The 27,990-nt window shown below is 38.4% G+C and overlaps 1 protein-coding gene across 3 annotated transcripts in view; it reads right to left on the minus strand.

Annotated features, from left to right (window-relative positions):
* Positions 1-622: 622 nt before the first annotated feature.
* Positions 623-27,990, minus strand: part of LOC113068191 (protein shisa-6-like) — a 49,386-nt gene continuing 22,018 nt past the window's right edge. Inside the window, exons 4-8 of one of the 3 annotated variants that reach the window (XM_026240853.1) lie at positions 12,653-12,691; positions 7,464-7,526; positions 4,654-4,674; positions 3,916-4,068; positions 623-1,666 (exon numbers count right to left, since the gene is read on the minus strand). In XM_026240853.1, the coding sequence (XP_026096638.1) occupies positions 903-1,666; positions 3,916-4,068; positions 4,654-4,674; positions 7,464-7,526; positions 12,653-12,691 (1,040 nt within the window). In that variant the 3' untranslated portion in view covers positions 623-902. Of the gene's footprint in view, positions 1,670-3,915; positions 4,069-4,653; positions 4,675-7,463; positions 7,527-12,652; positions 12,692-27,990 lie in introns of all 3 variants that reach the window. The other 2 variants (XM_026240852.1, XM_026240854.1) reach the window with 2 other exon arrangements.

Genomic DNA, 27,990 nt, shown 5'->3' on the forward strand with positions numbered 1-27,990 from the left:
TTAGAAAAATTAGGACGGTTTATTTGAAGCTACTACAATGAGCATAGTATACTCCTTTGTCTTGTGAGTCACTGCAACACAGTCTACAGCCAGATATCAACGGTTGTATTTATGTAACATTCGCCTGATTCCCATTCTACAAACACATTTGAAAGGACACACATACAGTATAATATCACTTTAAATGGTCCAACACTTGGTAAGTGGGTTGTCTATAGTTCCAAAGTCTTGACTCTCTAAAAATCAAACTACAGTAATACAACTGCCAACCATAGCAGACTTGTCCATTTACTGTGGCTAAAGGAGCTTATTTACAATCATCTTCACAAAATGTTTAATGGCCATTAACTGAAGAACAAACTGATACGTGCTAGCCATCACAAACCGAACGAATTAACAGAACAGAGCGAACGCTACTTTTACTTGATTGTGCTTTTTAACCCACAAAACCACTTCATAATTGAAATGGAACGTTTTTGTAGAGGCACCAAAATAAGTGTGCGAAAATCATGTGAACCTCCAATGCTATTGACTAGGATCGGGAGTAAAAACAGTATTTGTATATATATATATATATATATATATATATATATATATATATATATATATATATCTCCTTTCATCGTACGTTCTTATTTGTGACGCTCTGTGAGACTCCCCATGCAAAGCCCTTACGAATGCTGAATCTGGCAAGTGAGTCCTTCCATATTAGTGATCAACAAACCCATATAAATGAATGGATATGCACACAGAATCGTCTCAGTGTTGATTCTAGAATAGCTGGTGCTCTGTCAGTCACTGGAGAACTGCTGGAAAGGACCTGTTCTGAGTCTAGTCTGGCTCTTGGATGATTCTGCTTTCACTTGGCCTTGAGGCTCAACTGTCCACAAGTTTGCAAGCGGTTAAACAGTTACTTCGGTCTTGCTCCCAGTGCGGTAGTGATGGTGGTGCTGCTGTGGGACGTAGTGCAGCTGCTCCACCGTCTGCGTCCGGCGTGAGGCAAACACCTGCCTCTTGGAGGCCGTCTGGTTCATGGTTGCAGAGTTCTGTGGGGTGTTGTTCGAGGCACTGGGATGTGAGTGCATTTTTGTCATCTTGTAGTGGTCCAGAATGGGTGTGGTGGGCATAAACACGTCTGTGTGGGATATGGCTCTGGACATGGACATGTCGCTGTGGAACCCGGAGCGCTTGATTGGCATCATCTTGTCGGGGGAGATCAGCGGATCCTTGGAGTGAAGGCGGTCCTGTGAGTAGAGGCGGTCTTGGGAATAGAAGCGGTCCTGGGAGTGAAGGCGCTCCTGCGACATCAAGCGGTCCTGTGTGTGGATGCGGTCCTGGGAGTAGTGGCGTCCTTGTGAGATGAGCCGCTCGTGGGAGCGCAGGCGCTCAGCTGACAGGAGCTGCTCATCAGAGAGGATGCGACCACCGTATGGGGAGATGCTGTAGGGAGACATGGGGTAGTCGTTTGCATGGCTGTGCTCGGGGGACAGCACGCGGTCCTGGGACATGGCCCTCTGAACCCTGCGGGGACGCTGGCGGGGCGTTTGCTGCTGCTGGCTGCTCTGGGACTCCTGGTTCATCTTGATTATGTGCAAGGGAAGAGTTTCTTGTGCCGCTAGGTCTGTAAGATGCCTCTTCCGGCTGTAGTAGTCGTCACCATCCTTATCTGCTGCATGAAAGCACAAGCAGTGTTAGTTTCAGAGCATTCAAGTCAACATGAAATCAAAAGTTATGTTATTTCATACTCTGCAACCAAAAAAATGAAACAGTTAGAGAGTTACTGTAGTTGGAATTAATGAGGATGAATTCAACAAAGTTACACATAGTTTTTCATGTTGAACATCCTTTTTTGCATATGATTACAGAAGTAAACTGGTTTTGAGTAGTGATCAGTGTCAAGTATGGTTGCAAAGAGGTGGAAACATACCAGAAATTTTCTTTTTCCTACAAGATCCATCATGAATCACTGCTTGAGAGCTTCAGGACACAAACACATTCAGGACAGTCCGGACTGTACTGTCACAAACTGTGTGAGTGGAACTGGAAATAATAAAGTTATCCACTGCCCGGAGGTGTAATGAATATATTCTGGGGGAACTAATGCCCTTGAGATCTCAGTTACACTTGATGGATTTCTCCACACATTTAGAGCCCAGTTATATTGAAATGAATGCAATAAAGGAGCGTATCAAACACAATTACAGCCACAAATCTTTATATTAGTAAGAATTAATCGAATAACTGTGAGAGTTTTGAGAAAAATACAAAAACTGCACAATAATTAACAGCCCGAGGTAGTGGCACTCATATTAGTGGGACATCTGAAACAGGGTATCTTCAGGGGATTAGATTCAGTTTGTTAGGAGATAAAAGAGCTAAATAACACCATTTATCCCACGCTTGGAGAGAGGACAAACTCTGTGTTATGTGAGGAAATTAATGGCACATAATCTGTTTATGGTGTTAAATTAATCTTCTTCATGAAGAAGTCTCCTCTTGAAGGTTTGTGTATATAGGCAAAATAATCATCAGGAGACTGCTGGACACAGTATTAACAGGATTCTACCACACGCTCTTTCCTTCTGGCTGCATCCAACATCCAACAAGATCTGTCAGTGCCTAACACCACTGAAGCTCCAAAAGAAACAGCTTAGCCTTTCGGCGAAACCCTACAACAAATAACTTGCTTCAGGACCAAATATCTGAGATTTGATGGAGGTGCTGCAGCAGGAGGTTCTGCTGCCCTGAATAGTTTAGTGTATGATTGCACTCGCTCGTGGAGGCTCGGCGGAAGCAGAAGAGCTACGGATGAGCAAGGCTGTCAGTTTCCCTGGCCTCGGCTGGGTTCAGGGCCACAAGTGATCTGAGGCGTTCTTTATGCAATTACACAAGCCTCGGGGGAATGTACTCTTCACTTAGGGAATATAACGAGCAGAGACCTTATTACACAGCAAAAGAACCTGCCACTAACTGAATCAATAGGATAGAGCTAAGGCCACGAGAAAGCTTTACTTAGTGAAATCAGATTCTGATCTAATCCATAGTAGTGGTAATGGCCGCCTGTTGAGGACAACAATCCTGATGAGATGAAATGAAGGCTCTGATTCTGGCGTTGAGCTGTGAGCGCTGGCATACGAGACGCCGCCACAGCCTGTATTATCTTAGGTTTACAGCTTGTTATTAACTTGTTATTAGCTATTAGCTTGCACAGCGGACAGAAAATAAAACGCGCTGACTGACGTGACGGTCACCACAGATGCTAAATCTTCCATATTAATAACCAGTTACAGACCAGATTTGACCACCTCTGGATTCAGGATTCATGATCTAGGTTAATGTTAATAAAATTTTATTATATATATATAATGTTAATCCATGCCCATTCTTAATACAATACTCTTAACTCATAGAACTCGAATGGCAGAAATTAATGTGAACCTAAAATCAATGAGTGCTTTTAATAAAATGTTGTGCACTCTTGCATCAACAGCAAAATTAACCTAACTGTAAAGTGTTACAATATAAATACATAAAGAGAAAATTATTTGATACTCTGCATCTCACAACTGCGACTGCTTTCTCATAACGTTGAAACCTTATTTCATAACATTCATAATTATGGTTAACAAATGGAAACTTATTGTGAATTATTAATTATTCTTACTATAATATAATAAAATATACATGATAAAATGAATAGAAAAATTATCTCAAGATAAAAGTAACACATCATCATGTTTTGCAACTCACAACTTGGACTTTAATTTTCTGTGTGACTAATGTTAAAGAACTGAACTATATTTGAAATTTAAGTTGAAAATAAAACGAATAGAGAAATATTTGTTAAGGCTAAACTGTCAGAAATGACTAGAGCCCACTAAAGAGAGATCATGCTTAGCAAAGCTGAGGACATACTTAGTCTCTTGAGTGAGGAGTATTTGTTGAGGTCAGCTTTCACAGCAGATTCGTAGGATGGAGGGAGGTGGGACAGGCTCTGGAAGGAGCGTGAGAAGGACAGGTCGTACGGCTCGGTTTGTGAGGTGAGGATATTGTTCATCCGGGTGCTCTCTGTGGGCAAGACAAAACAAACCATCCAATCTTTATCTGGGCAAAGTAAAAATCACAAATGCAAACATCTCCACTGTCAATCAGAAGCTCTGTTGTCAGGTTTTCTGCACACATTTGACATGTTGGAAGACATTACTGTGAGGAGTGATGACGGGGATTGAGTGGCCAGAAAAAGACCAGAGTTGCAGGGCAACAGTGACCAATGGCATTAGATCAGCCGTCGCATTGATAATGGAGGAGAAGTTTGGTGACTGGTGTGATGTGAAGTGTGCGGCAGCTCCTGCGTGCCCATCACGCCATTCTGAGTCTGGGAAGGCTGAGGATCAAGCCCTGGTTAAAACAGGACAGAGACTAGTTCAACAGAACGGGGAGGACACAACAACACTCCAGAGAGCCAGGGAGCTCGGTCTGCAGGTGGACGGGACTGGTGGGGGGGGGATACGAAGGACAAGCAATATTTACACAAAAGCATTTTGCACTCGCTCAGTTCATGCCATGGGGTTTGTGAAGTGGAAAACATTAATCTTCACCAGAAGGAGGAGGAAGAGGAAAAATAGAGAATGTATGAGGTTCAAGATAACTTACCATGCCTTAGAGATCTGTGAGCTGGTCAGTTCAAGGGAAAAAGAACGCAGTTCAATAATAGCACTATGTGGAGAGAAGAAATAGAGTTGGGGACGGGCTGCTTTGTGTTCTCGTGCTCTTGAAATGATGAAGCATCGTGAAATGGCATTTTGATTTGGGCTTTTTGTCAGAGTGATTATTTGCACCAGCTATAGAGGACAGGGTCCACACAATGTGATGAGTTTCACAGCATCAGTGTGCGGTAACCAGACATACTATGAGAATATTTGATGCTGATGTTAGAGATTTGTGGAGCATGTTTTCATGTTTGCAGGTGAGGCCACTTCAAAACCATTCTGCATATAGACATCATTCTGTCTGCCAGAAACACTCGAGGATCCAGAGTGGGCTTTTGGACAATTATCACTGAAAACCAACACAAATTTACTATTATTGAACTATATGTAATGTGTGGGTGTGTGTTATTTTGTTAAATGCTATTTTTAGTTGCATATGTTTCTAGACAAATTGTGTAAATAATGTTCAGGCCCTGTTTAGATGGAATTGATTTTACATGGAGAGCTGAGGTAACGTAATTATTAATTAATTATTACCAGAGCTTCTCTGTGATTTTAGTCCTGTACGAATGTGCCATCTCAGTAATCGTTACAGATAATGTCAGCAAAGAATACAGTGACTTTTACCATCTGTAAATAGGTCTGTACAAATCACCTCAGGTGATATTAATCCCATGCGAGTAGACCAGCTGTAAATAAGTATGTAAGTATTCTGTCATTTCATGTTTAAAAGTAGTTCTCCACAGTCTTCCAAGTTTGAGAGCGCTTGAAGAAGCATTCAGTTGTGTTCTAGGCAGTGGGACAAGTCTGTGGCAAATCTCAAGTGTATTCCACATACCATTCAGATCAGAATTTAATTAATAAATCAGTAGATGTGGCACACATGATGACAGGGAGGTGATAGCAGTGTGTAAATCAAGTTACCCCCTCCCACTTCAGGTAGTTTTACTGGGATACCTTATCCTGTGCGAACTGACCATTAATCAGTGTTGGGGAGTAGCTAGCTACAAATCGCTAAACTACTAGCTTAACTACGTTTTTCAGTAGCTTTCCAGTTGTGATGATACTTTTAAAACATTGTGGCTTTTCCTGTAGCTAACTACTTTTTCCAGGAAGTAGCGATGTAGCGGGACCATACGCTATATTCCATTTTGCGTTCTGACGAGTCATGAGCTTGTAATGTATTGAAGCAGTGCAGCAACTTCTTCTGACTAGATCACAAACTACCGACAAGAGATTGTCTGATGATACTGCAAAGGATGTACAGGAGTGGATGTTTAGCATAAATCAACTGTAGTTTAGTGCAAAACAAAGATTAAAATGCGCTCTACATTGAAGAAAGCACATACAGGAGGTGAATAACAACCTTTTAACTGATGAATTTTTCTTCTTTATTGCACTCAAGATCAAATGTCTATTTTACAATGATGAACAGTCACTGACCCGCCACAGTTTTGTAATGAACATTTGGCAAAGGATGGTTGTGGTGGGATTTACGCAAAGCGATTGACTATTCACAGTCAGTAAATACCGCATGAGTTTAATCTGCTTATTTTATGACTCCTCAGTGTCCAGTTTAAGTTGCATACATTTTGTTCTTGGATTGGTGTTACGTTTGTTGAAATATGTTATACTAACATAACTATAATAACTATTTAACTCTACAGTATTTTATTATTGTGTGTGTCGAATAGTTTACAAAATCAAATGATTGGGACACTTTTTGTCATTGAAATGGCCTGGATAAGTGTCCTAATCAACCTGAATTCACCCTATTCTTTGAAATCATGATTGCATTACAGTATGTTGTTTTAAACCCCAAATATTTTACTGATAATATTTTACATAGAACCTCATTATAATTCTTCATTAATAATTATTTAGTTATTTGTCATGTTAATAAAAAAAAAATACTAGCTACTAATTGACAACAACTTGTAGTGTAGCTAGCTACTTTTTCAGAAGGGTAGCTTGAATGTAGCTTAACTACAATTTATACTTCAATTTATGAGTAGCTTGTAGCTGGTCATGCTACAGTTTGAGAGTAGCTTCCCCAACACTGTCATTAATATTCCAAACGTCCTGTGTTTAGATGCTTTAAAGATGGCAGGCTGAGCTGACCGATGCTTCAGAGAAATCATCCATCTTTAGACTCCTATCCTCCACCAATCCAAGCCAGACTCAAGTGCTTCACCAATGGAAGAAATTTAATCAGTGGGAACAATCTGAGCCATTTCTGATCACTAGTGAGAGGCTTTCCAGCTGCACATTACAGCAACAGCAGCCCGAGCCCTGCTCTCATAGAGCCTTCAATAAAACATTCTGGGGACAGATGATGAGAGTTTTGAGGCATGAGTTTGAACGGATGGTGTCCTCTGAACACAGATGGGATAATGCTTTGAAAAATTGGGCATGCAGAGCTAAAAAGGTTTTCTTTTCAGGTCACAGAAATATAACATGAGGCTCCAGGTGTCAGACTTATAAGATTTTACATGTCAGAGAGGCTCAGGAAAACACAGTAATTAACTGCATGGTTGGCTGTAAATTGCGTTTTCTCCAGAACATGAACTCAAATCAAGGTCTTAGTTTTTTTTAATTGTAGAGATGATGATGAAGATGGACAACACCATTAATCTTTTCTCATGGAACCAGCTGATCTTGAAGGCATGCAAACACAAACAATCAATGAAAAGCACTCGATAGTAAGATTTTCCCGTTGAAATGGTGCTGTTAGATGAGGAACAAGGCCCTTACCATTTTTAGGTGTTCGAGTTGGGCTACTGAGACCAAGATGGTTGTAATTATGTTGGTGGGCTCCTGCAGAAAAAGCAATGACAAATCTGATTTTTTTGCAAAATAAAGGCAAGCATGATCAAATCTAATCCAGAGTGTGATCACTTCAATGGGAGAAATGGCACACAAAAGGGAAGCACATTAATAGCAAAGATAAGCGTTGTAACATGCACTACATGGCCAAATATATGTGCACTACCAATATTTGCTTGTTTCCGATTTCATTCCAACACCCCAGGCTTTAAATAGGGAGTAGATCCTCCTTTGCTGCTCTTGATTTCTGTGATGAATGGTGCAGGATACTCAATCCTTTAAACACCAAACTCACTAAACCTTTCTATGAGTCTTCATCAAGGTCTGTTATTATCACCTTTTTGATCATTGCCAAATCAAAAATTTATGTTTGATTTCATGCACGTTAATAATGTGTGCACCTAAAACAGCCAAACCTGTTCATTAGAAGACGTCCACATACTATATATTTGGCTATATAGTGCACATAAAGCATATGATAAAAGAAGCATCAGCAACACACAAAATAAAAAAATAAAAGTAAATGCTTTTTGTTATTATTGTAAACATACTCTTTTATATAATATTTGCTCAAAATCACTGACATGATAAAACACTAATTACGCATTATTCTTTGATAGAGTACTGTACATATTCAAATTGGCACTTGGCAGAATGACTTTTGTTAAACACTCATGCAGGCACAGTTATTGAATGATGGCCACACATCCAAACACTGCTCCATCACTCACCAAAAGCTGCAGAAAAGAAAAACGTGTCATTTACTAAATTGACGGTTGCAGCAATAATGGACGTGCTACACTTCTGGACCATGTGCATTAGTTCAGAGTTCATCATCATCATCATTGGCACGTCACTGAGAGGCATTAAGGCTGCTTCACCAGTTGACATTTTTATTTTCCTCGCTCTCAGGAGCTCTATTACAGGACTGAAGTTGCTGTCATCTGTCATGAAGTCTCTGCACGTGTGTGTGTGTGTGTGTGTGTGTGTGTGTTTTGTACGGCGGGAGGCTGATGTGGCTGGCGGCCGATGGCTCTGTGATGGACCACGGTGTGTGAGTGGTGATGAATGGCAGTCTTTCTGAGCTGGCAATGATGGGCTCATGAAGCGCCTGAGATAAATGGATGGATACTTGAGGAAGCACAGCGTCATACTCGTCTGGATATGTTGTCCCTGTTTAAAAATGCATTAGAATGACTAGTTTAACATCCATTTACATCTGTCATGAAGCTCAGATGATTGAAGACCCCTGTTTCAATAGAACAGAGTCAATACTGTTATTCGATGAGATGGAGGTGTTTTTACTCAATAACCTGTAGTCTGTATACTAGGGGTGTAATAGTAAATGTAGCACGCATTTATTTTTTAAATTTTTTTATAAATAAATTAAAAATGTCCAGTTGTACTAAACTTGTATCAAATTATGGCCCCAGAACAGAGGTATGTACTGAACTGTGACTTCTGAGTACCATTACACCCCTACTGTATACTGTATATACACAATATAGATATAGTAATATACTGTTTGTTTATAACAGGGTTCTGGCTAACATGAACGTTTTCAGGCCAACATAGACGACAGCAAGTTCAGTAACACAGGCCAGACTTACAGGAGGAAATCCATATACACTGTACAATGATATTCATTAATAACATAAAAACATAAAAATCATTAAATGTATAAAATATTTTTTTTTTATTCTCAAAGAAAATCTTGTAATACCAATCAAACATTTGGGGTTGGTAAGTTATAATTGTTTAACGTAGTCTCTTCTGCTAACCAAGGCTAAACAGTAGTATTGTATGTTTTGTACAGTATTGCTCAAATATATTAGAACACTACTATTATCAGCTGCTAAAAGATGGTTAGAAATGGTTAAAAATGGTTAAGTCAGTTATGTCTATCTTTTGCTCTGTCAGTACAAAATATCAGTTTACATTTACAAAAAATAAATTTGCCATTAATTGTAATAATCCAGTCAGATTTCTGTTTGCACAAGGAGTCTTACAGCATCTGATCTGATCATCATCCAGTCTGTGATTACGTGAAGAAACAGAAGAAACTGAGACAGACTCAATTCAGAAGAACTGTGGCGACAACTCCAAGATGCTTCCAGAAACCTGATCTCCTCGCACTGTCTACAAACACTGATTAAAAATGACAAAGAAAGGTTAAGGAGTGCTTAGGAGGCAAACATGTCCCAAAATGTCTCAGGCCCACTACATTCACAGCAGCACTGATGAAAACCGGAGCTCAAAGCAAGTTTGAGTTCTAATTAATAAGAAGCATCGCCCAGTTCAGTGATCCTGCTTTAATCTGGAGAGCAATTAGTTGCTTTTGAGAAGGTGTTAGTTGAAGTCTGGCTGAGCTCTCTCCAGTCTCTCTCTCTTGGAATACCTACCAATCTGGGCTCGCTCGGCCCAAGGCTCTCAGGTCATTTAGTCAACAAGAAAGGGCTCGAGCTGACTGCTTGCAACGCATCGTGAGGTTAATGAAGAGTTCACCAGCTCTAGGAGAGATTGCATAATGCCGTCTGAGGTCTTCACTGATATCAGACTCAATCAGGTGAACCTGGTATCTTTTATTGCAGCACTTTTACTGGGTTTTGTTTCTGAACCAGACAGCAGGTTGTAATGTTTGTTTTACCTTTAATAGCTTAAAAGCTGATGATTTCAGAGAAGCATTGAGAATTATTGTTATCTTGAGCTCTTTGGAGCGACTCACTGACATTAACAACAATGCGGTTGCTTTTACAAGTCATAAACTGTGCACCATTTTTAATATCCAACCCCTCTTTGCACTGAAACTGACATAGTATGAATCAGACACCGCTAATGTTGTTGATTTGGCCTTCTGAAAGTGCAACAGTAGCAACGCCAGAGCCTATAGCTGATGAATTGTCACATCTAATGTAACCCGACAACAGTTTGAATAGTAATGTCCAGATGGCCAAGCAATGATTCAGTCGTTCGACATTTCTCTTGCTTTTCCTCCAGAGAATGAAATGCGTCGACATCATCAGAATGTTTGTCATCATTTACATGAGATCTCTGTGGGTGCGTTTCATTTTACAGTATCATCAGATAGTGCAGGATTAGCGTAGAAGTAGCTTACAAGAAGGGGGTGCACTTTATAATAAATCTCACGATAAAATATCTGAAACAATTACAGCAGTAATATCATACATCTCATGAGACTTGGTAATAAATTATCCCAATAAAGCTGATACCTGGAATAAGACAACAATTTAAAAGTTAATTTAAGATGAGAGCATGATTGACATTTCCTCTGATTCCTGTGGAAACTAAGTTTAATCCAAAATTAAAATTTTATTGCAAAAAACAAGTAGCAGCGAGTAAACAAGGTCATGCAAGAACATTTACATGAACAGCTGTGTAGCCTCTAGTGCTCCTTCCCTTCTGTCTCATCCGGTCCGGCCCTGTGTTGACCAGAATTAACAACAAGCTTCTGCCTCCTTTATCAATACATCGTGCCAGAATCTTAGGTCAGTAAGTTTTCGGCATGCCAAGCACATCTTAGAGCATGGCCAAATACATCTGCCTGTCTGAGGTCTTTTGTTAAAATGTCTGGCAGTGTATGACATAAAACCCAATCATCTCTGATAAAAACCTGACGAGAGCAGGGGTATAGTCTGGAAAATCCACTTGAGAGGTGATGGCTGACTAATGAGGGGCCGGAAGGGAGTGAGACACCAGCAGGAGGGAGAAGAGTACGAGAACCTCACATTTGGTCGAGTTTATGCACCTGCTCAAAATGCACAGCTATGACACTGCTTTTGAAACAGGGCTGTAATGATATAGTCTTGTGTGGCCAGACCTCACTGACAGTTTGGATCCATTTCACTTGACCTTCTCCGTTTTGATGAAGGCAGAGCCGGAAAACCACTGGGGTTTGGCATTTAGCAACTTACAAAAACGGTTAACATTTTATTGTGAAATGTCATAGCAGTCCTACATGTATGAAAATGCAATTCCCCACTGAAGCCCATGGTTCGACCCGTCCTGCAGTAAATGATGCTGTGACTGAGCCGTGGTCGAGTTCTCTGTGAGCACCGTAGGACATCTAATTACACTTCATACACCTCTCTTGCTCAGTATTTGTGTATTGGTTTCAAGGACAAATATCTGAACATATTTAAAATCAAGACATATTTTTGGAGAAGTTGTTTTAAGCCAAAACCTTGTATTTCTTCAGAAATCAAGACTTAAGTAATTTTGCTACTCAACTAAATGTATCTTGATTTAAGGATGTAGACATATAACTCTATACCTGAGAGTTTTTGGATTATCGTGTGGTTTTTGAGACACAGCAACCTTTGGCTCTTGAAGCAGAAGGTTGGTGGGTAATAAAGATTGTGTATTTGCTTTTTAAAGCTGTGCTGCACTGACAAACATGTACTGATTGAGTGACTATAGAGCTTCTCTCTCGGGATCAGATGGAAAAGCTCTGCGCTGGATTGTTTAGCAATGTAACAGAGATTTCAGCAGTTTGATGGACACTGACCCAGACACGTTCACTCCATGCTAAACAGGACATCAAAGCACTAAATGTGCCTGCAGATCAGTTTTATTTTGTTTTGATTCATTTGCTTAATGTTGTAAATAAAGACAAGATGGAAAACAACAACAAAAAACCTTTTACATAAAAAAAAAACATTATAATAAAAAATAAAAACCACACATTTAAAAAAAGACCCTTTGGCTTGCACATACCAGGTTGGAGGACGCCGTCAGACCATCTTCTTGCGAGGAGCATCATCACGTCGCCCACAGAGATAAGCACAGATTTTTCTGATGTCTTCTTTAATTAATAAGAAGTAACATCATTCAAAACTGTCTTTATCCCTGCGCTACCATGCGTGCTCCTCTGTCTGTTGAAGCCACCCTGAATCCGAAGCAATGGAGGACAGAGAATCCAGAGGAACACAGACACTACTGGGGTGCAGTTTAAGCAGGAGAAGAGTGATCTAATCAGAGCTACAAGGTGAGGAGTAAGCTTACACAGACTTACACATCCAGCACAAACACAAACACAGACACAGGGCAGAGGCAGAGGCCGAGGGAAGAAACAAACTACACAGAAGCAGCGTTCCTACCATGATGACTCTGAGACCGAACCGGCCAGTGCTTCTCCCCTGGAAGACACAACCAGGCAGAGTCAAGGTGAGTCAACAGATCAATCGCCTTTGACACAAGCATCACTTCCAGAAAAGCAAAGGAATGCTGGCACTCATCACAGAAGATAATGACTTTCTCCTTCCGCTCAGCAAACAATGGCTTTAGACTGAATCATTAAGATGAAGTGAATCATCAGAGAGGATGAAACTGAAATAAATGCTTCACTCGGATGAATGTGTTTTCGAATACAATGCAATTATTGCTGTGAGCATTTGAATAATGCAAAGTTTACTGTGCGTTCGTGACACACATCATTTCCTTTTCATTCTTTGGATGCACATTTTCACCCAAAACTGACAAACACAAAGAAGGTCATTGATAAGTCAAGTCAAGTTCTATTTTTTTTTTCTCAGAAATATTATTGTTTGCCGTCTCTTTGTACTGTTCCCATTTTTGAGAGGCCTGTAATCTGCTCATGGCAGGATAATAGTTGACTTCAGGATTCACTGTGAGGTGGCAATTTTTTTTCAATTTCTACAGTCACAACATCCTGTTACATTCTGTTATCAACATCTGCCCAGTGATACAAACAATATAACTGAATATATACACCAAATCCAGGTCAACATTCATCCAGATGAATCTCTCTTAACACCTATTGAGTTCTGTCAGAGCGTTGAGCCCGAACAACACAGTCCCTTCTACTGATGAATAACGAGAGAAAAACACCACCAGGAAGGAGATGAGAAGATGTTATGAAGTAGCAAACAGTAATGTGCTCTGACCACAGATAGTGGAAGTGTATCGCTTTCATCCAACATTATTGATTACATATCAGCTTTTTTCACTATTTTTTCACCAATGATCCTCAGTAACTTGGGAGATGGCACAGTCCGACAGACACAGTGACTGAACTTTATTTACATACACTGTTAATACTGGGAATAATGGAGAGGTTTTTTGTTTTTGTTTTTTTCATGTAGACGAGTTCTGCTTTGTTAGGTGTAAAAGTACAACCTGTCACTGACAGAAATACTAAGCCATGTAAGCATAATTATTAATGACAAATTCTGCTGATTTAATTGCTTACTGTACTTCCCATTTTTGGACCTTTTGGTTCATTTATTTTATTTTTATTTTTTATGAATGGAACTGTATAAAAAGGACAGGGAACGTGAAGCATGTACAATGAACACCAAATCACAATCTTAATCCACCTTATATTTAACTAAAAAATGTAAGCACAGCCATTTTCAAACCACTTTTCATGCTTTTTATTTTTCTACTAGTCTAGTCACCTGTATTTCTATAGTGTTTTACAAAATACAGATTGCATCAAAGCAGCTTCACAATGATAAACAGGAAAATAGTAGAATCAATAATGGAAACTCAACTACCCTTATGAAAAAGTAGTATACTTCAAGATTATTTTACCAAGTATACTTAAAGTATACTTAAAAATATACTTGAACTTTACTTATGTAGCAAGTATACAAATATAAGTGTTCTAGTAGTATACTTGTAAGTGTGCTGTTCAGTACTCCTTGGGACTAAATTGGCACACTTTCTAGTATATAAAAGCATTCTTTCAGTACACTACTAGTTTACTTCTATGTTTGTAGTTTGTACAGCAATTATACTAAAAATGAACTTACAGGTACACTGATAGTTTGGTAATTAAATACTCTGTACATATATACTATCTACTTTGCTGTAGGTAACGGATTGCATTCAGACACTTTTAGTAACTAAGACAGTGTTATTCCTTCTTCCTGTTTGCTCTGCTGCTGGTTTGTGATCATAGCTCTGTGTAGCTTTGTTTTTCTGTATAATTTCTTTCTTACTATCACACTCTGATGTTTAACCCCCTGGAGTCGATTAATGTGGATACATGTTTTGTGGGATCTTCTCCTGATAAAACTGAAAATAATTTAAATTACACTTTCAGTTTTGATCGTACAGATAGGAGCAACACATCAATCGAATCTGTAAAGGGTCTACAACAAACAACAACTAACAACAAAACTTTGTGCATTTAAAAAATAAATAAAACAAACAAACAGAGTGCGTTGTCTGAGCCTTGGTCTGTGATCATTTAGAGATGTGCCATTAAAATGAACTGTAACTCAACAAAGAGACATGAAATATGGATCTATAGAGAGCTTGAAATATCAAATTGTAAACTAAGCAAGTCTTACCGAAAACAAATATTCTGTTAAAGTAATTCATATGAAAACAACGCAATGTCCCGTCTTTCACATCTCCCTTCATTTTATCTAATGCAACCACACCCACACGCTGAACACAGCTTTTGATATTATAATGTTCCACGTGTTTGCTTCATGCTGAGAGGAATAAGACATAATTCAGTCCAGAATCAATAGTTCGTTCGTTATCTGGCACGGCTCGGTGTTCATCTTCAGTTCTCTCTTCACAGCAGTTCAGTCAGTGTACTGTTTGAGTAAATGAATTACTATGGGATATTGGCTTGTTTTAACTCAGAGGGAGTATCAGGCACGTTAAAAAAGTTACTATTGGGTAAGTTAGTATTGGAGACGCGAACCATTTCAAGCAATTCAGTTCGATTTGGTGAACTGGTTCAAGAAGATCTGGTTACATCAAATGATTTGTTCGCAAACCGGATATGACTAAACTGCAGTGTATTGAACTCGTTCACAACAGACACGGAAGAGAAGACAAAGATGAGTGTTCCTAATGAATGTTGTTCAGTTGCTTTGACGCAATGTATTTTGTTTAAAGAGCTATATAAATAAAGGTGACTTGACTTGAATAAAGTCGTAGTTTTTGCTATTTTTGGACCAAAATTTATTTTGGATGCTTCAAAAAAATCTAACTGACCCTCTGATGTCACATGGACTACTTTAAAGATGTTTTTATGACCTTTCTGGACATGGACAGTAGACCGTACACACAGCTTCAATGGAGGGACAGAAAGCTCTCTGACTAAATCTAAAATATCTTAAACTGTGTTCTGAAGATAAACGGAGGTCTCACGGGTTTGGAACGACATGAGGGTGAGTTATTAATAACCAATTCATTTTTAATATCCATGTCGATAATAAAAAAGATGCATTGGGATCAGCATTTATAGACATTCTGAACTCTATTGGTGTTAGACAACACGTCTCAGGACCTACTCATTTTAGAAATTATACTCTAGATTTAATACTGTCACATGGAATTGATGTTGATGGTGTTGAAATTATGCAACCAATTGATGATAACTCAGATCATTATTTAGTTTTGTGCAAAGTTCATATAGCCAAAATTGTTAATTCTACTTCTCATTACAAGTATGGAAGAACCATCACTTCTACCACAAAAGACACACTCGCACCCTAAAGAGAGCAGCCCGGAAAATGGAGCGCAGCTGGAGGAAAACTAGACTAGAGTTTTTCGTATTGCTTGGTGGGAAAGTAACATATCCTACAGAAAAGCATTAAAACCTTCTAGAGCTTACTTTTCGTCTCTTTTAGAAGAAAACGAACATAAATCAAGGTATTTATTCAATACAGTGGCTAAATTAATGAAAAATAAAGCCTCAACAAGTGTTGACATTGCCCATCATCGCAGCAGTAATGACTTTTTGAACTACTTTACTTCTTAAATCGATACTATTAGAGATAAAATTGTAACCATTCAGCCGTCAGCTACAGTATCACATCAGACAGTGCACTATAGACCCCCTGAGGAACAGTTCCACTCATTCTCTACTATAGGAGAGGAAGAATTGTATAAACTTGTTAAATCATCTAAACCAACAACATGTATGTTAGACCCTATTCGCTTGTTAAGTCTGACGTCACGTAGCAGCGCTTCCGTGTCCAAACGCTCTATCAGTTACCATGAGAAAACAACAAAAGGTGCTAATATATACTCACAATGTGATAGAATATTAGCGAAAAAGTTATAATCTTAACCTTTAACTCCATACCGAAGTCCCAGATAGCCAGACAATGAAAATATAAATATAAAAAAAATATATAAAAATTATTTTTGTTTGGGACGCTGTGAGCACGGAGACTGTAGTGTATACCGTACGTTTGAAAGCGTTTAGCTTAAATGATTAATATGAATAAACAGTGCTCATAAACGGCTGCTGAGGTCGTATTCTCAAGTGAAGTGAGTTGAGGCTTGGACCCGGAAACAGCGCTTCTTACGTCATCACTTAACAACCGAATACCATCTAAGCTCCTAAAAGAGGTGCTTCCAGAAGTCATAGGTCCTCTTCTGACTATTATTAATTCCTCATTGTTATTAGGATATGTCCCCAAAACCTTCAAACTGGCTGTTATTAAGCCTCTCAAGTCACCTTTATTTAAATAGCGCTTTAAACAAAATACATTGCGTCAAAGCAACTGAACAATATTCATTAGGAAAACAGTGTCAATAATGCAAAATGACAGTTAAAGGCAGTTCATCATTGAATTCAGTGATGTCATCTCTGTTCAGTTTAAACAGTGTCTGTGCATTTATTTGCAAATCAAGTCAATGATATCGCTGTAGATGAAGTGACCCCAATTCTCATAAAAAAAATACATCTTGACCCCAAATAACTATTTAATTATGGACCAATCTCGAATTTCCCTTTTCTGTCTAAGATACTAGAAAAGGTAGTATCCTCAAAATTATATTCCTTCTTGGAGAGAAATGGTATATGTGAGGATTTCCAGTCAGGATTTAGACCGTATCATAGTACTGAGACTGCTCTCCTTAGAGTTACAAATGATCTGCTCTTATCATCTGATCGTGGGTGTATCTCTCTATTAGTTTTATTGGATCTTAGTTCTGCATTCGACACTATTGACCACAACATTATTTTGCATAGACTAAATCACTTTGTTGGCATTAATAAAAAAAAAATGCATTAGCATTGTTAAAATCGTACTTCTATGCCATCAGTTCGTAGCAGTGAATGAAGATGTATCATATCGATCACAAGTGCAGTATGGAGTACCTCAAGGCTCAGTACTAGGGCCGCTACTCTTCACGCTTTATATGTTACCCTTGGGAGATATCATCAGGAAACATGGTGTTAGCTTTCACTGTTATGCTGATGATACTCCGCTCTATATTTCTTCATTGCTCAGGGAAACACACCAATTTGAAAAACGAACGGAATGCATAGTCGATATAAAAAACTGGATGATGAGTAATTTCTTACTGCTAAATTCTAAAAAAAAAAAAAAAAAAAAAAACAGAGGTGTTAATTATAGGACCTAAAAACTCTGCATGTAATAACCTAGAACAATGTCTAAGACTTGATGGTTGCTCTGTCAATTTTTCATCATCAGTTAGGAACCTAGGTGTGCTATTTGATCGCAATCTTTCCTGAGAAAGCCACGTTTCTTGCATTTGTAAAACTGCATTTTTCCATCTCCAAATATATCTTAATTACAGCCAATGTCAAATGCAGAAATGTTAATCCATGCATTTATGACCTCAAGGTTGGATTATTCTACTGCTTTATTGGGTGGTTGTCCTGCACAGTTGGTAAACAGCTACAGCTAGTCCAAAATGCAGCAGCAAGAGTTCTTACTAGAACCAGGAAGTATGACCATGACCACAGGAAACAGATGATTCTTCTGCACAATCTGACTTTGCTGCAGCCTGGAATTGAACTACTGGTTTCGTCTGGTCAGAGGAGAACTGGCCCCCAACTGAGCCTGGTTTATCCCAAGGTTTTTTTTTCCATTCTGTCACCGATGGAGTTTCAGTTCCCTGCCGCTGTCGCCTCTGGCTTGCTTAGTTGGGACACTTTATTTACAATTTAATTGTTTGCAATCAAGTCAACGATATCACAGATACTATTTAAATTGAACTGAGCTGACTGATGACATCACTGAATTCAATGATGAACTGCCTTTACCTGTCATTTTGCATTATTGACACACTGTTTTCCTAATGAATGTTGTTCAGTTGCTTTGACACAATCTGTTCTGTTTAAAGTGCTATATAAAAAAAGGTGACTTGACAGCAAAGTGTGACAATCTGATGCTCATCTGATAAAAAGACACATGACACACTTCAGAAACTATCAGCAAACTGATATCATTAATCAGTGGGATCTGAATAAAAATCTATGATAAAAGATAATTTCCACGAATAGGGAACAAAATGGGGCCAGAAAATATTTCAAAATCAAATATTTTTATTTTTACTTTAACATTTTGCTCAAACTCCTGCAAATTTTAGCCAAAATCTAAATTAGTATGGAAAATAATATGAATAAAAATAATAAATAAAAATATAATAATAATAGCAAAACGTTTAAAAAAAAACATAATAATAAACCATTAATTCAAAAATAAGTGAAGAAATAATAACAACAGCAACCATCTTACAAAAACATCCATGTTATTATTATTATTATTATTTTTTTATTATTATTATTATTTATTTTTTTATGTACTATGGTAATATGATTCCTTAAAGTGACCTGGAGTACCGTACCGTGTCATACTATCTGATTCCATTCATTTAGATGGTGTGCAGTGACAGTATCACATAATGTGCCATGGTAATTTTAATATGACAATGCTAATGATTCAACAATGTAATAAGATAATATTGTAGTAATATAAATTAAAAACATACAATAAAAACATAAATAGTAACCATGAAACCATGATTACCATAGTCATATACCATAATATTTATATGGTCCCTCAATGTATTACAACAAATACTATGGTATTAACATGAAACACATCTAAGGAATATTACATAATATTACGGAACATTTTGGCAGGTGATAGAGATATCGGTGTATGATGACAATGGAAAAACCCTAGTCAGGGAAAGTGCCTGAAGGTAAAGAAGACTGGAAGCAGAGAAGAACGAATAAAAGAAATAAACTTAGCGTAATGTAAGATGATGCATTTTCTTTTTCAATTCCACAGAGCTCTGTGATTAAATGTACAAAGGTGGTTTTAATTCCAGGAATCAGAGCCTTTTGCTTGTTGAAAAAGCGCATTACCGAGGGTACAGTGCCGTAGGAAGGGAAATGAAAGACATTCCCGGGAAGTCGTGGCCTAATGGTTAGAGAGTCAGACTCCCAATTGAAGGGTTGTGATTTCGAGTCCCGGGCCGGCAGGAATTGTGGGTTGGGGGAGTGCATGAACAGTTCTCTCTCCACCTTCAATACCATGACTTAGGTGCCCTTGAGCAAGGCATTGAACCCCCAACTGCTCCCCGGGCGCCGCAGCATAAATGGCTGCCCACTTCTCCAGGTGTGTGACAAATTCTGAGTATGGGTCACCATACTTGGCTGAATATCACTTCACTTCACTCTGCTGATTTATACCTGATTGACTTCCCTAAACTGCTTCTCAAGGCAAGACTCGATCAGAAAACCTCATGACAAATGAACAACAACATATCTGACCTCTCCAAATGCAAACCCGATTCCAAAAAAAGTTGGGACACTGTAAAAATTATGAATGAAAACAGAATGCAATTATTTGGAAGTTTCAAATGTCAATATTTAATTCAGAATACAACATAGATGATATATCATATGTTTAATCTGAGAAAATGTCTAATTTTAAGGAGAAAATAAGTTGATTTTAAATCTCATGGCATCAACACATATCAAAAAAGTTGGGACAAGGCCATGTTTACCACTGTGTGGCATCCCCTCTTCTTTTTATAACAGTCTGCAAACGTCTGGGGACTGAGGAGACAAGTTGCTCAAGTTTAGGAATAGGAATGTTGTCCCATTCTTGTCTAATACAGGCTTCTAGTTGCTCAACTGTCTTAGGTCTTTGTCACATCTTCCTCTTTATGATGCACCAAATGTTTTCTATGGGTGAAAGATCTGGACTGTAGACTGGTCATTTCAGTACCCGGATCCTTCTTCTACACAGCCATGATGTTGTAATTGATGCAGTATGTGGTCTGGCATTGTCATGTTGGAAAATGCAAGGTCTTCCCTGAAAGAGACGAGGTCTGGATGGGAGCATATGTTGTTCTAGAACTCGGATACACCTTCCAGCATTGATGGAGCTCATCTTTCCAGATGTGTAAGCTGCTCATGCCACACACACTCATGAACCCCATACCATCACAGATGCAGCTTCTGAACTGAGCGATGATAACAACTTGGGTTGTCCTTGTCCTCTTTAGTCCGGATGACATGGCATCCCAGTTTTCCAAAAAGAACTTCAAATTTTGATTCATCTGACTACAGAACAGTTTCCACTTTGCCACAGTCCATTTTAAATGAGCCTTGTCCCAGAGAAAACACCTGCGGTCCTGGATCATGTGTAGATATGGCTTCTTTCTTGACCTATAGAGTTTTAGCCGGCAACGGCGAATGTCACGGTGGATTGTGTTCACTGACAAATCCAAAATGAGCCAATATTTGGCATGACATTTCAAAATGTCTCACTTTCAACATTTGATATGTTATCTATATTCTATTGTGAATAAAATATAAGTTTATTAGATTTGTAAATTATTCCATTTATTCCATTATTCCATTTGGGAATCGGGTTTGTACACCATCAGTTAGGAGATGAGAAAGACAATAAAAGATGAGAGCTACCCAAATAAAAGTAATGCATGCATGTCTTTGCTCAAGTGTCTGGAAAATGTCCTAACTTTTCTCTGGTCAGAGGGCTGTTGTTATCAGACACATTTCCATGCATCACTTGTCCTGCATTATCAAAGATGGTTCGATCTTTGTGTGGTGTTGAGAATGTACCAAAATCAAACAGCACATGAACCCAAAAAAGGTCAAGCAAAAACTCACAAATTTAATTTTCATCTGTTCAAATATGTCCATTGAGCCCAAATGAATGATTTAGGCATGACATGTTATGTTTCGAGGGGAACGAGTTCATGAATAAGAATTGATTTGCATAATAGAGGGGAAAATCTAATTAAAATCTTTACATATTCACGAGGAGTATTTTACATATTCATTTATGACTCCTGTCAGTTGTTTTTTGTTGTTGTTGCTCTATACTGTACGTCTTTTCAAAAGCTCTCATACAATCAAGTTTCCTGTGTTGTGCTTGTCGCAGACAGACGGGTGAGTTTGCACCCATACAGAATAGAAAACGTAATAATTGGCTGTGTGTGAATGTAAACTGAAATGTCCACAGGCAGCGGAAATGTGATTTGAATTGGAATGACAGAAGGAAGAAATGACTGAATTCTACAAATTGGGGGAAATTGTTGAGTGCTGCTGCTGCTTCATTGAGAAACAGGCTTTAGCACAGCATCAACTGCTGAGACAACAGCAAGTGTGAAAAAACTCTTTTATACACACCCTTAAATTCCTGTAAACAACACGCATGTCTGCACACACACAGCTTGTGCAAACCCTGATATAAGACAATGTTGCTTTAAAGTCAGACAAAACCATGAGACAGGAAGCTCCCGGGAGCTTAACGAAATACAATAAAAGATAACGAATAGATAACGAAAACAATAAAAACAGCCACACCATAACAATAAGCTCAGACTAAATTGTCGACTTAAGCAGCCATGAATAGAGCAGCTAGTCTGAAAGGGAAATTAAAAAATGAATTGCACAACATTTGGACTCTTTAACTGTAATTAGGACTCATAAAGTTAAATATATAAACATGCTTTCAGTCTTTAAAGGTTGTAATGTATTGTTCATGAATAATGTGAGTCAGACAGAAGGAGGCATTTAAGAATGGATGGAAAGTCTTAGTTTTAAACACTGAAGTGTTTCTTCAGCACTGCGCTGCGCCGCTGACAGCAGGACCTCCAGATTCAACGTGTAGAATCATGATATTTGTCTTGCTTCTCGATCAATCCCAAAGGATAAACACACTTATAATACAACGGTCATAAACAGGCATCCAGAATCCACTGAAAACACGCTCACAACATCAGTGCACAGAAAATTAGCGCAAAGGAGAAACATACAAATAATTAATTATATCATCTGCCAGAAGTGTTACAGTCAACTAATCTGTTCATCTAGTGAACATACAGTGTAGTTTCAAAACAACTCTAGGAAATGTGACAGTATATTAAAATATTTATAGCGTTGGTTCTGGAGAGCCACAGTCTTGCAGATTTTTATCCAGCCTAACCCTATACAAAAGACAATATACAAAAAAAAAAAAAAACTGTAAAAATACACATAATGTCCTTGGGATACGTATGTTCATTTATAGAAAGGTTAGTCTATGGATCAATGGGAAGTCCATTTCTATGAGACTTGTGTGTCTGTTTCAATAGGGAATTAAAGAAGAGGGAGGCTTTCTCTAAATTGCAGTCTTAAAGTTTATCTGGTCAACCACAGTAACCAGAGATGTCCTTTTGGGTTTGCATTCAGGGGTGGCCTCCATAGACTCACATGGTTGGCTTGTTGAGTGTGGGATGTAGGATTAGTTCTTTAATATAACACATAATAATGTACCTGATGTGTCTAGCTGTTACTGGTGAATCTGGCAGACAGACATTGTGTTCACAAATGCCACAGCTAACAGATCAAAACCTGGTGCATGTGAATATCATAATGTAGCTCACAAACCTACTCAGTATGAGAGTTAGTACCAGATGGCACATCTAGTCTGCTTAAAAGTGACTGATCTGGCACTTGTGTAGCATATCATTGGGATCTCTGGTTAGCTGAATCGCTAAAATTGAACATACTGTGCATCTGGACACATGGATGTCAGCTGCTGGCCATCTTAGACAGATTTCAGTGATGGAAAGACTGGTTCAAATTAGATGGTCCATCACATAAGGTGATTATCATATGTCATTGCTGACCACCAGTGCCCTCAAATGCATCATTCAGCTTTATGTAGTGTATTACTTTCTGGTAACAAAGTCCACATACGTTCTACTAACTATAAGTTGCTTGCCAACTCCATGTCAACTATCGGTCATTAGAGAATTAGTAGACAATCTGATTATTATCTGCTAACACTTTTAGCTGACTTTAAGTCTCTTTGAAACTACAAGTCAGCATATTTTACCAACCCTCACCTTACTTCTAATACTCTAATGAGATTTAGTTGACATGGAGTTTAAAAATTTATAGTAAATAAAATGTCTAAGGTAGACTTTCGATAAGTGTAACCTACTTTTGCTCTAATAAATTAATATCTAATAACTGAACTGATTAAACGATTAACTGATTTCAAATGAACAATTACTATAGTGTTTTTAGAGCTGCTTTACAATAGAATTGAGTTATGTTTGCATCACTGAATTATTATTTTCCTGTTTATCACTGTAAAGCTGCTTTGAAATTATCTGTATGGTATAAAGCACTTAGAAATTACTTGATTTAATAATGGTTGTCATTATGATTGCATTCAGTGCATTTACATTTAATGTAGTTTTTCCAGACTACATTTCATATCTGACAACAGTTCACATTTAATTTTGTTTCTTTAACTCATAACATGGACAAACACATGCACACTGTGAGTATGCATATGAAGAATCCTAGAGAAAACAAACTCTGTGAACAAGGCTTTTTATGTGTAACATTCAGTTGAGTGGAGGGTTCGTGAATAAGATTTACTGAAGCACAGAATCCTGCAACTGTTTAGCAAATTCGCCTGTATTTTAAGGATCCATTCCTCTTATTGATCAGTGTCACGATTGCAGTTATATGATAGTCACTATATTTTCATGTTTGGTAATGGAGAGGAAGCGTGTCAATCAATATCGTCCCTGAAAACATTAATACGGGATCCATGGAAGCCAATCCTGTGCCAGTGACTCTGTTGATATCCAGAGCAGTGCACCGACAGAGATTCACCAGTTAGGGTTTTTGGTGAGGGAGGCACGTTTACACCACAGAAATCATAGAAAGACCTGAACAGCAGGAGACTTTAATAATATAATTATATTCACACGTTGAGGCAGGGTGGGGGAGAAAAGCAAAACTGCAAAATCTGCAAATAAATCATAATGAGCTCAGAAGCTAAGAGCAAGCGGGAAAATCTATGAAATTAATCTTCAAGACACTGGAGGTAATTTGTTTTGAAAGGCACAATCTAACTCGGTGAGTGGAGCATGATAGATAATAACATTCTGATAGTGTGTGTGTGTGTGTGTGTGTGTGTGTGCCGCACTCGAGACGCAGTAAATAAACACACAAATCTGGAGAAAGGGCAAGCTGAAAGATGAGAGGATAGATGCTGAAAACCCCCCAGCCTTTATCTGTGTGGAGGAGAAACACACCTGCAGCTGGATAACAGAGAAACGCTCTCACACTTACACAAACCAACCAGCACTACTGCAGCACAGTCCATTTATAAAGAGGAGTAAAAACTATTACATTAAATAAGTAATGTCAGTAATGTCAGATACTTGACGTCAATGCTCAATAAATAGAGAGAAACAGAAATCGTGATCATGAGTAAAATATGAATTATTGTGCAGTGTAACTTCTATTAAAATGTATATTATTTTTACATCGGTTGTCATTCGAGACACATTTAGGAAGATAGAGAGTGAGTCTAGATCCCAGTTAAATATCAGATAGAGTACATTAGACCATATTAACCAGGAGTGGCACGGTTCAACTTTTTCATGGTTCGGTTTGTTTCACGGTTTTAGAGTCACGGTTTTCGGTACAGTTCGGTATTTGTTATGTTTATGAAAAAACTATACTTTCTAATAAATAAATTCAAAAAAATTATAATAATAATATTCTAACTACAACCAACAGCACGAATAAATATCAATCAATCAATCAATCACCTTTATTTATATAGCGCTTTAAACAAAATACATTGCGTCAAAGCACTGAACAACATTCATTAGGAAAACAGTGTGTCAATAATGCAAAATGATAGTTAAAGGCAGTTCATCATTGAATCAATGATCAATTATTTGCAATCAAGTCAATGATATCGCTGTAGATGAAGTGACCCCAACTAAGCAAGCCAGAGGCGACAGCGGCAAGGAACCGAAACTCCATCGGTGACAGAATGGAGAAAAAAACCTTGGGAGAAACCAGGCTCAGTTGGGGGGTCAGTTCTCCTCTGACCAGACGAAACCAGTAGTTCAATTCCAGACTAGGCTGGTCTAGCATAATTCCAGGCAGGTCTAGCATAAGTTTTTAAGTACAGAAATTTAATAAAGTAATCAAATGTAAAACATCATATTATTAAAGCTTTTTAATCAAGAGCAGTGAGTGATTTATTTGTTGTTGCTGTACGATTAATATAAAGACTGTCACTTTAAGAGAATGCACTGATACAGCAGGCCTGAGTTCAGCTGGCTATATCTGCTGTAGGATACTTACCAAGACGGTCATTTTTACATAATTTTTGTGTGAATTTGTCCATTTAAACAATACTTCAGAGAGAGCTTATATTTGCGCGCGTTCTGAGACCTGAACAGCTTAAATGTTTAAACTGACAAAGCATAAATGAGTTTAGTTTAAACACATGTTAGCGTGTGCTGTTCAGGTCTCATCTGTGCGCGCCCGCTGTCAGCACCGGGTGATGACGGAATAAATAACTGCTCATATTCCAGCAGTAATTCACATTGATCAAGAGTGATCCATCAACAGAAACATATATTAGTTGAACCCAGTTTGTTTTATGTACAATTTATAGCAAACCAACAAACCATACAGATGCTATGTCAGATTTAAGTTGAACCGTGGTCCCAGCGCGTGCCAAACTGTGTGGGGTGAACCGAACGATTTGGATACTTTTCAGCGAACCGTGCCACCCAATATTAACTGCACTCTATTCATGTATTGTGTGAAAATTGATAAAAGTCTTGCTATGCCTAAGTGATCCCTGAAAGCACAAGTGTGCATATTTTTTTACCAGAAACAATCCTGAACAAACTTGCTCTGCTGGCCTCAGACAGAAGTGACAAACTGGCTGCAGCTCTCATCCAGCGCCTCCTCTCCCCTGGGCTTCTGATAACTGATGCGTGACTGACTTCACCGGCTTTAATTAAATGTTTTCATGCTTGCCTTCACTGCTCTATCTCATACAGAAATCTGGCTTGGTGAAACTCCAGTGCCGCAGACAGGACTTTTCTCGCGAGCTGACAAAGAGATTGCCATGCACCATGAGCCAGCAGTATCCCACGCTTTGAGCCGCTCATCACTAGGTTAATGTAATTACATTAAATGATAACTTCACTTGTACTGTTCCGTCTCCAGGAGATGAGTTTGAGATATGTGTTCGGCCTGAAACCAGATCATGCATTATGCCTAATATGCAGATGATGAAATTTATATTGCATGGGTTATACCATCATGGGTTAATATTCTTCTGAATCACTAAAAATTAAACGCGCATTCCTTAAAGGGGTCATGAATTAAGAACTTAACTTTTCCTTGAGATTTTGATATTATTTGATATAATTTAAAAACTGAAAACATCCTTGTTACTGTAATCGAAGCTTTTATTGACACCAGGCCCAGCGAATGCCAGATCCTGGAATGTGGCTATAATAAATGGGTTAAACACCACCTCCACAGAAGAATGTCAATGCCTAATTATGTAGCCCCGCCCACTGATGTAGCCCCGCCCATCACAACATAGTAGGGAAATATCATAAGTGGCGCTAAACCGGATCAAGCAACCAAGCCATAAACATTCCGTTGAAGATTGCAGAATACTGTGCAGTGGCTGCAGAGCACAGTCGCTGCATAACCTTCCTTCAGATTCAGATATTAAGAATGAGTGGTTTAGTTTTTGTTTGCTTCATTTCACTGCGTATTCCTTTGTAAAGAATTGACAGCTCGACACTGGATTTGCAGAGAGACTGAGATTAAAAAGCAATGCTGCACGTCTCGATCAGATATGACAGGTATGGTAGCATGTACAGTAAGTAAAAAATATTTGTACTACGTCACTATTGGTTTGATCACTTAATATGTCCTGATTATGTGTATGTGTCTAACTAAAGTCACAGAAGATTTCAACAATGAAGGACGTAGCTTGTCAAAGTTAGTTTACAATGCAAAACTGTTATGCAATCATAGCAGCATAGTCTTCAATGCGGCACGCCCATAAAAACCAGCCGGACTCAAAACCAGGCTAAAAAATAGCTTGTTACTTTTAGATTTTGATGCTGTTTGAATGTAAAACCATGTAGACCTCATAAGTAGACCTCACACAACAGTATGAAACAATGAAAGAAGCCAGGTCATTATCCCTTTAAATGTGCTCTTTCTTTCATTAATACTATTATTTGTTTATGCACAATAAATCTTGCACAGAGCTTCAAAGTGTTTTTTCTAGCTAAGTGAAAAACAGAAGAAAAAAAAGTTTCACAACATTTTGATGTCTGTACCTGTGATTACACACATCGA

The sequence above is a fragment of the Carassius auratus genome, linkage group LG37M, assembly GCF_003368295.1.
Source record: "Carassius auratus strain Wakin linkage group LG37M, ASM336829v1, whole genome shotgun sequence".
In the NCBI taxonomy this organism is placed as follows: domain Eukaryota; kingdom Metazoa; phylum Chordata; class Actinopteri; order Cypriniformes; family Cyprinidae; genus Carassius; species Carassius auratus.